Source organism: Anomalospiza imberbis, chromosome 3 (assembly GCF_031753505.1).
Source record: "Anomalospiza imberbis isolate Cuckoo-Finch-1a 21T00152 chromosome 3, ASM3175350v1, whole genome shotgun sequence".
NCBI lineage: Eukaryota > Metazoa > Chordata > Aves > Passeriformes > Viduidae > Anomalospiza > Anomalospiza imberbis.
In genome coordinates, this window is record NC_089683.1 from 34,209,592 (window position 1) to 34,225,656 (window position 16,065).

Sequence of the window (16,065 nt, forward strand, 5' to 3'; positions counted from 1 at the left end):
TTTAAGACACTAGCTCACTCGCTCTTTTGCAGTAGTTGACAAAACAAGACTAGAATAAAATAAAGGGATACATTTTGTATGCTCAAAAAAAACAACATAATGAAGTAAACAAAGCTGTTCAAAACCAAATAGGACAACTTTTATCCTGCTTTTTTTAAACTGAATGGCCTAAACCACTAAGTAAATTTGTAACAACCTAGGCCTATCACACTTTTTTATAGATTTTGGTTTTTTACCAACCTTGAATTTGCCTTTGGCATGGTTCCACATTTCTGCATACTTTCTTCAATTTCCATGATGGTTCTCAGATCCATAGCAGGAGGGCTGGCAGGGCTATATGAAAAATAAAAAGTTACCTTACAAGGCACTGATTTTTACTTAAAATCCACAGTTCCATCCTTCACTGAAATCCTCTAAATCATACATAGGATTGGTAACTGGTTGTATAATTTATGTCTGTTTCCTCAATTATGGCAAACCTCAAATAAAATGTTTCTGACAAAACTTTTATAAATATATACATATTTAAGAGCACACTAAAAAATACTTTCAAGACTCATTATAATAAGAAACAAAAAAGATGTGGACTATGATTACTTGAAAAATTTAGAACCCTAAAAAAATTAGATACCTAAAGCTAAGATTACTTAAAAAAAATTAAATAGGTAAATAAGGATACTTAGTAGTCAAATGCTCATGCTAAGTTATAGAAAGGCACTGCTTGCAGCTCTGAAGGTTGAATTAGTTCTCTCTTTTAAGTGCAGGATTAAAATTATTTCACACGATAAACAAAGCAGTTTTCGCAGTCAGAGTGCTACACAAACATCAGTAACATTCTCAAACTTCAGGTATCAGTCTCTTTTTCATACTTGACTTAATTTTAAACTTCCACTGAAATAAGCATGAATTAAATCTACACATTCCCAAGCTTTACAAAAAACTATAAATTAAAATGTGTACTTAAAGGCACCTAAAGTAATTACAACTTGATTCAAGGACAGGCTTTGGAATAAAACAAGCAGCACTTCCTCCATCTCTCCTTACAGATAAAAAACAATACTCAATTTTTTCTTATTGTACCAGTTCAACTTGTGATGTTGATTTTTACAGCCCGTTCAAGTCTAAAGGCCTAAAAAAATCTCAAAGTACAGCAGAGCTTCTAAAAGCTTCAAGCATGGTATGATTCTATAAAAAACTCTCCAGTATTTTACACAGTATTAACAAAGTAGGTGTTAGAAAAGTACAGAGTAGAAACAATTAAAAAAATAATATATATATAATTGCTTTTCTCAATGAATAATTACAAAATGTTGTCCTTTTATTAAATTACCAGGATCTTGAGTTCACGTGTCATGTAATGTACGATCATTTTGAAGAGCAGATAGCTTTTTAGTCTGAATAGAACATTATTAGCTTTCACTACCAAGTGTAAAACAGTGACTGTAGGTATTACTGCACCTGAAAGTGGTTGCTACCCAATTGGGAGAGCTTGCAGAGTTGTGTCTGGCACTGGGAATGGACTGCGGAACAGACTGCGTCAATGCTGATGCTCCCTTGTATGACTTCATCTCCTTGTTAGGGTGAGAGGGTTTCACACCCTGACTGCATACTTTGTCCTTCACCTAAAGATCAGGCAGAAATTGTTGAATAAACATTTCAAACACTAAGTTTTATTTTCTTAATCAAATAAACAGCAACTCTTCCAAGTTGTCTACTCAATTTTAAGTACAACAGATTCACAGAAAGACTCTAAAATACAAACTCTGCTTTTGATGGACTAGATAAACACAAAAAACTTGCTAAGAGAAAATCCAACCTCAGTCCTCTCTGGATGAAATCCTTTTGTGAAGTCAGGGGACTGCAAGTCTCTGGGACTACCCACACCTGCGTAACTACCTTCAGAGTCAGATGTTAAGAGTTCTGGAAGTGAGTCTACTGAGTTCGTTTTATCCAGTTTTACTGAGCCTAGAAATAAGAAAAGATAGAACTATTAAATCATGAGAGCCAGACTAAACACTGCTTAACAAACACAAAAATTATTCACACCATATGATGAAGCAACCAGAAGTTTATCTAGTCCAGAATACTAGCCAGTGGTAAGTATAAGCAAATTTTTTGCTATCCGTAACATTTTTTCAAAATGACATTACTCCCAGTTTTCTTCCTCTGTCTCACAATATTCAAATAAAAACACTTTTCCTTTAAATTCTTCTACCATCTTCTCAGTAAAAAGTGGATAATTTATTCTTTGTTTCAGAAAAAAACCCCACAATGCATTAACAGAAATGTTCCACTTACTAAAACCACATAAGAAAATGTGCATTATATTTATTTGATAAAATACCTGCTTTTATCTGAACTTTGGGTACGATGACAAGCACTCTTTCAAAAACACCCTTAATCTTAAGAATTCACTATTTAAATTTAATTATAGTGTTCACAAGGAAAGAAATACTACTATTTCCTTCTTGAAATACAGAAACTGCGTTTCATGTTACACTTTATGTTCTGTTTTTATACCTGAAAGGAATCTCTTTCCCACTGACCTGTAGAGGCCGGACTCTGAATAATATCTGACAGATTATATCCTCCAGAGCTGTCAGACCGTTTCCTTGGCTTCTTTTTTGCCTTAGTTTTTGCTTTTTTGAAAAGGGCTTCCCTAATAGGAAAAAAACAAAAAAACCCACAGAATGCATTAAAGCCAAAGAAACTGAGCTTCAGAACTACCCATGTCAATGTCACATTCTTCAGTCAGCAGCAGCAGTTATACTTCAAGGTGTAGTACCTGATCTCAGCAGCTGGCACTAGCTGCCTGCTCCTGCTCTGCTTATGCACTGGCACATAAATGATTTTGGGGGAAAAGAAGAATCCAGGAAGAAAAGAAAAAAATTCTTTCCAGTCTAGATCTAGCCTCTGGACTATTATACTGCACACAGACTTCTGCTGAGACAGTGGAAGACACAGCTGCTGCACAGGCTGGCACTGCCATCTAGGTCAGATTAAACCTGCTACAAATTACACCAACTGACCTAAAGCAAATTACAGACAACTCTCCACTTTCTTCTCTCTTGCTTTCTCCTAAATTACTGAAGCTCAATAAATGGCACAGTTGGTCTCATTCTTCCCCAACATAACCACTGCCATTATGATAATACTAATTTTACAATAAAGCAGATACAGGGTGATGTTACCCAAATTTCATGTGTTCCTGTGTATGCTATTAGAAAGAGTGAAATCAAATAAAAGGCATCTTTCATTTTAACAAAACCACTAGATACTCAGAATTACATGAAATGCAGCTACAGTGCAATATTTCAAAGCTTCTTCAAGCAGCTTTTTGTTAAGTAACTACATAACTACGTAATCACTACTGCAGCACCACCTTACACTACACTTGGGGTGTCTAGTTTTTAATCCTTGGACTACACAATTCCCTAGAAGCTACTACCCAGCCTTGAAAAACACTGAAAGGCTTGTAATTGAATACAAAATAGCATCTCAGTTTCCTTGATCTACTAGCTCTTAGCTACACTAGTTTATTTAGTGCAACTTTTCCTGACACAAGTGCTCAGAACAGTACACAATACTGCAGGTGAAGTTTCTTCTGCAGACTGACATTTTATCCCACTGTTTGGAAGCCTGTTACCAAGCCATCCTATCACACTACAAAGCTCTGTATTTCATTTGGCAATTCAGTTAATATAAAAAAATTTAGATTAGCACAATTTTTCAAACAGATCTGTACTACATTCACTAGTCCGTTTTTTCTCTTTTGACCTCTCCTAATTCAGTGAAGTACAATGAACTGCACCGTTGGTCTCACACATATACAGATACTCTTATCACATGCACAAGCCCCAAACATCGCTGTGAATGCTCATTTCGCAACCTTTACTCGCCACTTTTAAATTGAAAGTGCTCTGCTGCAGTTTTGCAACATTTTCAAAGACTTAAGGAAACTGAGAATGGTCTCTGAAATCTCATTTCTTAATCTTTCAATTCTGAACTTAAATGCAGTCAGGCACCAATGCAAATGGGGATTAATGCCACACACAGTTTATTTTGTTAAAAATATTGATGAAAAACAAATACTTACTGAGAATTTTGTTCTGTATTCATTTCTTCCCTTAAAAATACGAAGTTCTCTCCATCTTCAGGCTCAAAAGAACTTATGTCAGGTCCATCTGGATATGGAGTAATTACTCTTCTGACCATAGCCGGAATCTGCAGTTTAAAAGTCATTACATTAGGTTTCACTGAAGTTGTATGCTAGCAAATTTATGTAAGAGGGCCAAAACCGTTCATCATTTAAAACACTTTCACAGATCAGGTAATTAATTACTTAATAAGCTTATAAACTTAAGTTATATCTTTAAGCAAAATTGAAGAAGTATCTTAAGTGACAGAGTCAAAATGCCTATATTTCATCTATTGTTAACTTATGGCAAAAAAAAAGCTTAAAGATTTTGCAAACATTTATCTTTTACAGTAAGAGAATACTGTATTATAATGTGTATTGGCTTTCACCATTGCATTACATTTCAATTTTCACATTCTTCTTCTTACTTCTTACTGTTAACATCGTATAGATCTTAACATCTATACAATCACCCTGAACTTTTCCGCTTTCTTCTCCTTTCTTCTAAGTAAGGGATGCTCTTTTCCATAGGCTTTGCTTACGCTGTTCCATGCAACAATTGTTAATTACGGAACATTAATATGTTTAATGTGTATAACTAATTAATTTAAAAGACACAACACTGATGCAGCAGTAGCTAGTGAATAATGAAATACGAACTCCTTGAGAGTGATAATAGAAGCAGACAACTTTATCTATGCTCATTTTACACCTAATCAGCTTACACTCAAGTTGTACAACTTACCATTTTCCTGTAATAAACAGAAAGATCCTTCACAACTTCATCACTTAAGACATCCAGAGTCCTAAAAAAAATTATCTTTATCCTTAAATACCAAATTAATCTTAGTAGCTTATGAAAAATCACATTAATGAAAAATTCAAATGAACATTTTGGATGAATCTCACCCACAGGTATTATCACCTATTCATGCTCTTCAGAATCTAAAGGAAGACACTGAATACAAAATAAAAACCTTTGTTGTAGGGCAGGATTAAATACACAACCTTCCCACCTACCTTTACTTAATATCACAGCCAAAACAGACCTATATAGTTAGGCTAACAAGAACTGGTCATTGTTTTACCTATTTCTGCATACTGTCCTCCTGACATGTATCTAAATACTCCAAATCTATGTAAATTCTCCAAAAAACTGAAACACAACACACAACATAGACATTTATGCCAATAAACAATACTACAGCAACAAACTTGACTCAACAGAACTGTCTTGTCCATGTGAGCAGTTCTCATTGCAAAAAGCTGTCAGGACTTAGTTCTGTCTCGGGTTTCTCAAATTAATAGCCTTTCTACCCAATACTAACACTTTCAGATTTTCACTAAAATTTAGATAGACTCTTAATTGTAGTAAGAATATCGCATATAGGCTTAACAGGAAACAAGTCTGAATTCCAAATAATATTTAAGGCAACATTACTAGATTTTTACTCTTCTCTCCAAAATCAAAGGTTAGAATGTTTATACTTTATAGAGAGGTGAAGCGGGAAATTGCTAATATGAATGAACTTCTGTATCTGGGATGCAAGTGAAGCCACTGTGTGACATGGCAATAAAATGCTGGCATTCTGAACTGTTTCATATCTCTAAGAACTTCTGGAAGTGAAAAGAAGTCTGACAAAAAGGACAGAGAGAACTCACAAGAAAGATTTTTTTTTTGGCTGCGCTTTTTGGTGTTTTTCTTAAGGTTTTGCTAGAAAAGAACTTCAATCAGTGCTGATAAGGTTTGCTCTGAGAAAAGCAAGAGCTGATATGTACTTAGGAAGCAACTTGATGGCCTGTCCAAAAGCATCAAGAGAAGGAAGGCCAGAGCACACCTTCAGCTTCTCAGAACTTTAGAACTGTGGAAAGCAAGGATAATAAATTAATTTGTTCAGCTCTCACTACAGACATTAAAGCAAAAAGACTACCAGTGGGCAGGCCCATCGTCTTTGGAATCAAATCTGTATTAAATCAAATATGTATTGTTAACAACCACGTTTAAAAAAAACCCCACCCAAACAAACAATCCTAAAACAAACAAAAAATCCCCACAATAATCCCCATGCCCCAAAAAACAACCTCCAAATGGAGGGAAAAGAAAAGCCCCACAGCAGTTTTATGCATCTTCAAAAATGCTTTTAAAACCCTAGACTAGACCTAATGTTAAAGCCCACTGAATTCCAGAGAGGCTCTTCATGCCAGACTGTAGCATATGGTTTTGTACTATAGAACTGGTACAGTATGTACAGATATTTAACTAGCTTCTCTCTCCCTAACTGACAAAAATGAGCCTACCTTTAAACTGGAAGCATTCAGCTGCATTTTAACATTAAACTGTCCATATTAGTTATTCCAATCCTTTTACCTTTCTGGGATATTTAAATTTTACAACTAATACATGAACATATTTGCATTCCTGCTTACCTTGCTTCAAGCAAAGCTGCCATATTGAGTCCTATGAACTGCAAGCAGGACAATTTTAGCTGTTCAGCACTATACATTGCTGAGAACTCCAACAGCTCAGCAGCATTCTTTAAGGTCACTGCAGAAACAAAACACAACAAACTAAATTAGATAATTGGCTGTAGTATCAAGCAGCCATTTTAAGAATTATTGTGCAGCATGATCTAGTTATTGAAATGTATCATATACTACCTCATTCCTAGAAAAAATGTTAACACTCAAATGGCCATAAACTATAGGAAGCTCCATGTAACTTTGTAGCAGCTTGTATGCAATAGCTGCTTCACAGAACTAAAAAGCCCAACCTACAAACAGATCAGTTTCAAAATATTAAAACCTAGCAGTCCAAAACAAAAAGGAAAAAGAAAGATAAAAATAGCAAGTTCCATAAATAGCATAAACAGTTGTTAAACTTCCAAATGTTCCAATTTAGTACAGAAAAAGAAAAAATAAGGAGAGTGAAAGAGGAGAGAGGGAACACTACATACAAGGACAGAAATTGAAACAGAATTATCATATTTTAAAGAAAAGAAATTTCAATTCAATGAAATGAAGATTCCATTGAGGTTAGGTTTTATTTTTTTAATTTTTACTTTTTTTTTTTTTAAAGAGCATGAGGTAAAGATGATGCAAAAGGAATGGAAGATCACACTAATACGCTAATGTAGAATATTGCTCGGACTAAAGCAGCAATTATTAGCAGACATGCAATGAACATCAAAATGTAATCATCTGAAAGGAAGATACACAAATTCTTTGCTGCAAAAGGCAAGAAGACCTAAGAATACCATTTTTTGTTCTCTAACCCTTCACAGTACATGTGGAAGGACTCACATTTTTCTGCAATGGCTACTTCACAGATTTCTTTGAGTCTGGATATAAGAAGCTGGTCTGCTACCACAAGAACGTTACATATGAATTCCACATTTTGAGAATCTGGAAAACAAAGCATCATGTAAACACTGGAGGCAATTCAAAAGCAACTATAAAACAAACAGCTTCAATGAGATTTTACCAAAGCACAAATATAATGGCTTCACAAATTTTGACGGGATTTTCACAGCACAAGAAATAGCTTAGAAGAGCACTAACAGTCCACTTTTTGAAGCAACAGAAGGAGGCAAAAGGAAAGCTGCAGTTTAACAAACTAAAGAAAAGGTAAAATAAGGCCTGGGATACTGCTATCCCCTCAAAGTCTAAAGAAAAAGTCAAAATTTTTGATTTTTTTTTAAATGTAACTCCAACACAAGCACATTAAGTTTTGAATTTCTATTTTAAAAATACAAAAATTCCAAAAGCTACAGCTGAAAATATATTAATGGCACCTTTTATGGCAAGAGCTTCATCTGTATACAAGTAATCCACAATTATCTGTAGTATGTCAGAATGGATGGGCATTTCCAGAGCTGAACAGGTAGCCTAAAAGGCAGAAGTATTTAAAGAAAAAAAAAAAAAAAGAAGAAACAGAAAGATTAAGTGAGGCTGACTACTTGGAATAAAATACAAAATTAAGACAGTAGGTATATTAAGAAAATAACTCAGATTGAAGGTCACATTTCCAAAGTTAAACAATTACTTAAGCATTTGTACAAAATCTGTCCAAGTTTCTCAATCAAGAATTGATTGTAGCAAAGCAGTTAAAATCTGTTCAAACTTCTGAATAAATACTTGTGAAACAGTTTCATGTTTGATCACTTTGATCATCTACTCTAACAATCCTCCTTGACTATATTACTTTACCAACAATTGCTTAAAAGTAGAACTACAGGAAGCCTCTATGCAAGTACTGAACTGCTTTCCTTTCAAGGTCAAAAGAGCTAATGAAATCACAAGTTCCAAATAACAATAATATTGAAGCAGTCGCTACAGTTAAGGACTCTGAAAACAAGGCCCTCATCAAGCCCTCCATTTGAAGAACCATCCTAACCATTAAGGTAAAGCTTTCATAAGATCAAACATTTGCCACTAAACCATGCAATTGTCACCATTTGTGTTCATCGCTGCTTAACAACTTTGGTTTACTTCAGGTGGTACCCAAGTTTCATACTAAAATATTTACTTTGCTTTAGAACATGCTACTGCTACTGACATTATTTTCCTTTTAACAGTTAAAAACCTCTTACAGACATTACGATATTTATATAACATCTATAGCCCTTGCTTCACAAAATATTTACTTATTAATTTAGGTTGATTTAGGTTTACGAACAAAATAATAGGAAACTACATATTGATATACAAAACCATTATACAAATGGACACTCAACACTTTAAAAAAAACCCTTAAATCAATCATTGGTCTCACAGTGTTTCAAATATGTTTTTTCAGGGACAACTTAGGAAAAGGCAGTTCAGTAAGATGGAGGATGGGTGAAGTTCTCTTTCACAGCAGAACTGCCAGTACTTCACTTAAGCACTTAATGTTCTTAATGTATTGCTGAAAAGCTAAGAAATTCGAGGAACTCCTGCACACTGCTTCAGTTTTCAGTCTCAGAAAAACGCTTCTCCACTTAGACCATTCCTCTCTTTCCATTAACATTACCAGTAGCGCTCAGGTAGTTAAAACAGTGGTATTTTGTCAAATTACAATGTCCAGGAACAACCAGGGCATTGACACACAGCTATCAAATAGGAACCAAGACAAATTAAAGATCTACACCTTTTGAAACAGCAGTTGGTGACTAAGTAGAATAGTCCCTGATATCTTCTATTTCATTTAACAGCAAAAGTCAGCTGGAATTCTACACACTGACCCTTAATCCAGCTCTCTCTTGCACTAGTACATATGACAAGTTATTACAAACTCCATACTATGTAAATTGTACTATTTTTTACAGAAAGAAAATGAAAATTCATCCAAAGCAATATCCCATAAGAACAGTCCTGTCAGTGGTTTTTTATAAAGCCATGAGTTTAGTTCAAACTAAACCCTTAAAATAAAAGCAGCAATTTCCTGTGATATACAGTATTTACTATTCTCATTTAATACATAATCTCAATAGTACAAACACAGAGTAACCAAAAATGTGGCTTGTTTTTTTTTCTTGCAAACAGAATCAAAGAATGCAACCCATCCTTTTCCCTAGTATTTAGGATATGTTATTATAGGAAAAACTGAAAAGCGGTCACTTATTTGATGCAAAATAAAATGTACCATCACACATGATTTTGGCAAACTTACCTCAATCCATGAGCTGCTTAACATGCTGTGAAAATAATCTGTAAAGAAAGGCATTTCAGTTCAAGATGAAATAAAATGACAGTTAAAAAAGACAATATAACTTATGTTATATAAATATATATAAAAATACACACACATACCAAGTCTTGCACAAAGTACACACTTATGACACGGGAACTCCTTTCCATCTAAAGATTTCAGGGTCACATCGCAGAGGTATGAACTAGAAGATATTTAATAGCATAAGAACTGTGACTATTTAGAAGAGCTACAAGTTGTACACTCTACAGTTAAATGCTAACTTTAGCAAGTTAGGATTTATCCTCTGAAATAACACACACCTGAACTTTAATAATACCACAGAACATAAACCCAAAAGAACAGGCACCATACTTTCTGGAATTTCTTCGTCCAAAGTTCAGCTTCAAAAATTCCATCTGAAATATTTCCTTCAAAACTCAGTCAATTACTGTTTCAAAAAAGCTATGATTAAACAAAATAATTATGGCTAATTTTAGTCAATCTTAAATGGTCTATGTTAATTTACCTATTTCTTCTCTATCAGGAGGTACCATAGGCCTTGACAATGCATTTTAAGAATGAACCCAAATTCTGTGAAACCAGCTACTTTCATGCAATGTTGCTTCTCCTATATAGACAGACTATTCAGGACTTCGAGTATAAGTAACTCGATCACATCAATGGAATTAAAAAACAAGCACCACTTTGCTAAAAGCAAATTAGAAAACATACTATGCATTTGCTTATTTCCAATCCATGTAGTCTTATTGCTACAGAAAGCAGATTAAAAGAAATCAAACTGCTTTTGACTGGATTACCCAAACCATTTCTCCTGGCATTAGCATTCTATGACACAGTTAATCCACAGACACACTAAGGTACAATAAAAAGAAACAAAGATATACCACACATAATCTATCCCCATTTACTAATTTACAGATCAAGTCTACAAATATCTACAGAGAACTTCTAAAGCTGAATTACTATGATAGAGACAATTGCATACCAGAAATTAAAATGCAGCTGTATCAACCTTAGTCCTTACTTAACAAGTAAAGAGATGACATAAGATGAAGGTAGTGGGGTAGGGGAAACTTGATTTTTAAAATTACCATTTCTTCTGATTTAACTTTGGTTTGTTCCCATTCTTCTTGTTGACAACGTTAATTTTTCCATTTTCTAACCTGACTCCATCCAACCTGCAAATTATTAACATTAAAAATAAGCAATACAATTACTGTACAGTTCAAACCATTAAGAACAGTTTTACAAAGCAACAGTACTTCAGTGGGCTCATATTGTGAATATGAAAACGATTTATCATAAAAAAATAGAAGCCAGTTGTTACTTGAAAAGTTTTCAAGGCAGATGTAAAATGCAACTGACATTCGTTCCTCGTCTTAGATATATATTTCATCTTAGATGAAACCTATACTGTAGAGTCACTGCCAAAGTTCAATACTAAAGGGTCAAAAACCAAGAAATTGAATACATATCAGTACCAATCAATAAACTGAGCAAACACAGTGGTTGGGAAGAGATGGGAATTTCAGCACAGGCTTTTTTAGCATCCTAATTCATCAGGGAGGCTTGTGAACAGGATGGTAAAGATACAGGAGTGCTGGTGGTGGATTACAGAGTAATACACCTTTAAAGGCAAAGTACTTTACCACAGAAACATTACTTAGGAACTCAGTTTTAGCAGCAGCCTCACATCTTGGCTGTACATGCAAGAAGTACAGTAAGAAAACTGCCCTGAAAAAGCTCATATCCCTCTTTTGAAAGGACATATGCAGGAAAAAAAAAACTGATTAATGCAGTTCTACAGAGACAATTTATTTCAATTCCATTTGTTTCAGTATGTAACATAAAAATTACATCATTTGAACAAGAATTTAAATTTGCTCTTTGCTGTTTTATACTAAACATGTTTGCTATCTTGTGAAAAACTGCTAGACTACAGACCACAGTGTAAAAATTATACAGTCCAGAATTCAGTTACATCAGCTATCTCTAACATAATCAGTATTGATGTTTTATGGCAGTCTTTCTGGAAAGTCAGATGATTTATACCAGATATCAAATCCTGCAGAGCTCGTGTCTTAGGGGATATTGCCATGGTTTCACTCATCTGGCTAAAGACCACACAGTCCCTCCCTCACTCACTCTGCCCTCACCACCCACCAGTGGGATGGGGGAGAAAATTGGGGAAAAAATAGTAAAATTTGTGGGCTGAATAGACAGTTTTAATAGGGCAGAAAAAGAATGGAAAATAGTAATAATGCTAACAGAATGAGCAGATACAAAACAAGTGATGCCCAAACAGTGATGGAATAGCTCACCACCCACCAACCTGAAACTCCTATATGTACTGGAAATCAGCCCAGTCAGTTCATAAGCAGCATTCCCTCATCATCTCCCCCTAGTTTCTATTCTAACATCAGTGTTCTAATTCCCACTATTGTCATAACAACTAAACTTAGGTCAGCTACATAAAAAAAGTGCCATGGAGAGTTTGTCAAAATATAAATGCATTTCCTTTCACCTACCTTCCACTTAAATTGCTGAGCCCAAACTTCTTTGCTGCATTTTGCAACATTTTAATGAGATTAGCTTCATCACCAGCTTTACCTTTTTTAGATTTGCTCTTCTGTTTTTCATTTATAACTTGCACTTGATTATTCCTATAAATCTCAAATGCAGAGTTTCCATTGACATTTTCATCAAAGCTCATTTTGCTGAGATTAGAAATTAAAGTATCTTGATATTCATCTGATTTTTCTTTATATGAGATTTTTGGCTTGTAACCATGAGTCAAAAGATCACAAGTATCAGTGTATATGAACTGCAGAAGGTATGCAAACAGATCTGGATGGACCTTCTCAATTACATAGAGATCACATCCAACAGCATCTTCATCTTTACGGTAGATGTCTGGAGTGTCTAGCTGGTTGTCACTGGAATCAAAGAGCTTCTTGAAGAAGTCGGAGCGTATGGCCAAGATGTATTTGTGCACGGGGTACATCCTCGTACCAATCTGAAAAGTCACATCATGGATGCTGTCCATTTCATCTGTTTCATCTAACAGTTTGCCAAAATCCATTCCAAAACTTGATAGTGACACACTTGGGATTTCATAGAGACTGAAATAAAATTAAATCCATAATCAAACACTATTTAAAACATTCATCACATTTTAATGAAGAGAGATGTTTAATGAAGAGAAAAAATGTTGTTTCCATTTGGTTTCTTTGGTTTTTTTCTTACATTGCTGCACTGCTCAACATTTCTTGCCCTGTTCTTTACGGAAATAAGTAATAATATGGTATTTACACAATTAAACTATATAAATAAGACTTGTCTAGCTTCAGTATATTTACAGTATGTACTATTTTGCCTTTATACTGTACCACTATTATCAGAACTATCTTATCTTCATCTCGTTTTTCCATCATGAAAACACAGAAATGCTTGCTGTATTTCATATTACAAACTAAAGCAATCAGGGAAAAAAGCTAATGTTCAGCTGTTTATCACAAATGTTGGAACCTATTATGACAGCATAAGAAACATGGTTCAGTATTCTATTTACTTATTGTACTTCATGCATTTCTTTCCAAACAAAGCAAAATTCACTTGTCACTTTTATTTAAAAGCTGATTATTGGTAATTACTGAAAGGGTGAATTTCTACAGTATTTAGAACTCAAAGTGTGTTACGAAATACATGGCAAATGCTTGCCTTAAACACTTCAGATAAAACATCAATACTGCCTATTATTATGCATACATAAGCTGAGGCCTTTAGGTAACAACTTCAACATAATTACTAACATAGTACCATTCTCTAGCAGTGTGGATAACTGTAGTTCCTGTAACTTCTGTATGAGCCAAAAAAACAGTTAGGAAAAGAATTATTCAAACCTCAATCACACATAGAAAATAGTTACAGCTATTGTTATCTGAAATATACCTGGTTTTAGGATCTGACTGTAATACAGCAAAATTGCAGCCACTAGGATCAGTGGCAATACTGACAGCTCGGTGGACAAAAGTCAGCTTCTGAAGTCGAATTCTTTCATACACGCTGGTTGTATCATGTTCACAAGACACATCACATGAAGAATGCTGAAGGCTTGATACAGGTTCTGCTAAAAAAATGAAAGTGAATACACATCACAGAAAGATCCTGTTAATTAAATACAATTAATACAACAAAAAGGCAATACTACTACTTCTGTATGTGCATTAATGAAGTAATTGAATAAGGCTAAGCCATGCTGAAGATTTCAGGCTTGCTTATTTACAGAATATATAGGAGATCTGACAATTTCACTGAAAATTTTATCCTGTACGAGACAGGCATGTTCCTTGCAGAAAAACAAACCACCAGGACCTACTTCCAGTAATATGAGCCATGTTAATAAGGTGGAAGTTGTTTTGGACCTTGAATTGTGCCCAGGTAAGGGACTGGAAAACAGGTTTCACAGACTTAGCACTGCAAGCAAGTACATGCTCCTTCTTTTGCTGAATACCAATTCTCTTCAGACTTGTCATCTAATATGTGACAAGATCATTACACTAGACCATTGTACTACTATTGTTCTTCAGAAGTACTTTTCCTCCCAGAAATCTCCACCTAAAGGTAAACTGAAGGCTGCAAAGTCAATCTTAGTATTACTGAGGAAAGAGTACAGTAGCAGCAGTACAGAGGAAAGAACAAACTTGCCACATAAACTGTTAGAGATTGTAAAGATTCAATTAAACTTTTTTACTGATTTAAAAGTACTTAAAAACTATTAAGAAATCACAGCTAACCCTTCTTTTCTGAGTTTTTTTTCCCTTCTTCCAGCCACTTCCCTGTAAAGGCTTCACCATCATGTGTGACAAACATTATTTCGTTCCCATTCAAGGCAACATCAGACATGAAGACTTGCCGGCCATACACCCAACGACACTGCTTCATGGAGTTGTTAGATGACTTCCAACAAAACACCTATAATATCAAATTTTTAAAGAAAGGGAAATTCTTCATATCATTAAAAAGCAGTTATGTATTACACACTACTTTTTTAAACACAAGAACATGCCATCTCAAAATTGCATATAAAAGCAGAAAGACATTCTTCAAAATTTTAGGATAAAGTGTTATGAGCATCTATTAGGGAGAATCCACAAGTAAAACAGGGAAAATCTATCATGATATCAAGATCCATTTGCTCATGAAGAGCATCCGAAAAGCTTCTCCAAATACTGATATATTGTCACGGCAGTCATGTATAGGACAGGTTTTACTGACATCTTGAAAAGAAGAGTAAGAGGTGTCAGGTCAAGAAACAAGTTTTATCTAGTTCTCAATTTACAGATTTGTCCAGCTGGTTTGCTTATAAATCAGACAAAATTCAAAGCTAGCACACTGGAAATTTAAACCATTTCCTGTTAATTGTTTGACAAAATTCTCAAATTTCTCTGTACCAGTCTAGGTTTGGAATGGAGATCATGACCAAACACAAAGTTCAAAACCCTCAGGAATATGAAGCACTGCATGCACAGCAAGACCCCAACAAGGTACACTGTACATGTCTGAAAGACAGCCCCAAGCAAGGTAAAGCCCGAATGTGGCATTAGCCGTGCTAAAGTCAGGCCTTCATTTTCTCCCACTGAAGGACCTGCACAGGTCTATGTAGCATCCACATAAGGAAGGGACAGAAGAACTTGAGTAACCTATTTCATTTCCCCTGCCTTGAGCCCTAAGAATCACAGAATGGCTGAAATTGAAAAGGATCTCTGGAGGTTGTCTAGTCCAACGGTCTGCTCAAGTAGGACTACCCAGAGCCAGCTGCCCAGGAACATGTCCAGACAGCTTTTGAGTATTTCCAAGGATAGTGATTTCACAACCTTAACTGGCAACCTGTGGCAGTGCTGGACCACCCTCAGTGCTTCCCGATATTCAGATAGAGCCTGCTCTATTTCAGTTTGTGCCCACTGCCTCTGGTACTGGCTCTGGGCACCATTGAAAATAGCCTGGCTCTATCTTCTTCACATCTTCTCTTCAAGAATCTATATACAAGATTTCCCTTGTGACTTTTATTTTCTAGGCTAAACAGTACTCCCTTCAAGAAAGTGCAATCAAGCCAAACCAGGAAGCACTGATTCAGTAAATCCAAGTGTTAAGATCCCATCCCTCTCCTTATTCAATAGTTTATAATGCCTGAAAGCACTGAAGATCCCAGTACTTGTCAGTATCCAACATGGAAAGA

The 16,065-nt window shown here is 35.1% G+C and overlaps 1 protein-coding gene across 2 annotated transcripts in view; it reads right to left on the minus strand.

Moving 5' to 3' along the window:
• Nucleotides 1-16,065, minus strand: part of IBTK (inhibitor of Bruton tyrosine kinase) — a 53,996-nt gene that overhangs the window by 16,378 nt on the left and 21,553 nt on the right. For both annotated transcript variants that reach the window (XM_068183924.1, XM_068183923.1), the window contains exons 10-24: nt 14,624-14,801; nt 13,779-13,953; nt 12,356-12,949; nt 10,919-11,005; nt 9,926-10,008; nt 9,786-9,823; nt 7,930-8,023; nt 7,439-7,540; nt 6,566-6,683; nt 4,884-4,944; nt 4,097-4,224; nt 2,547-2,659; nt 1,817-1,965; nt 1,459-1,622; nt 241-333 (exon numbers count right to left, since the gene is read on the minus strand). In XM_068183924.1, coding sequence (XP_068040025.1) covers nt 241-333; nt 1,459-1,622; nt 1,817-1,965; nt 2,547-2,659; nt 4,097-4,224; nt 4,884-4,944; nt 6,566-6,683; nt 7,439-7,540; nt 7,930-8,023; nt 9,786-9,823; nt 9,926-10,008; nt 10,919-11,005; nt 12,356-12,949; nt 13,779-13,953; nt 14,624-14,801 — 2,177 coding nt within the window. The remainder of the gene's footprint in view (nt 1-240; nt 334-1,458; nt 1,623-1,816; nt 1,966-2,546; nt 2,660-4,096; nt 4,225-4,883; nt 4,945-6,565; nt 6,684-7,438; nt 7,541-7,929; nt 8,024-9,785; nt 9,824-9,925; nt 10,009-10,918; nt 11,006-12,355; nt 12,950-13,778; nt 13,954-14,623; nt 14,802-16,065) is intronic.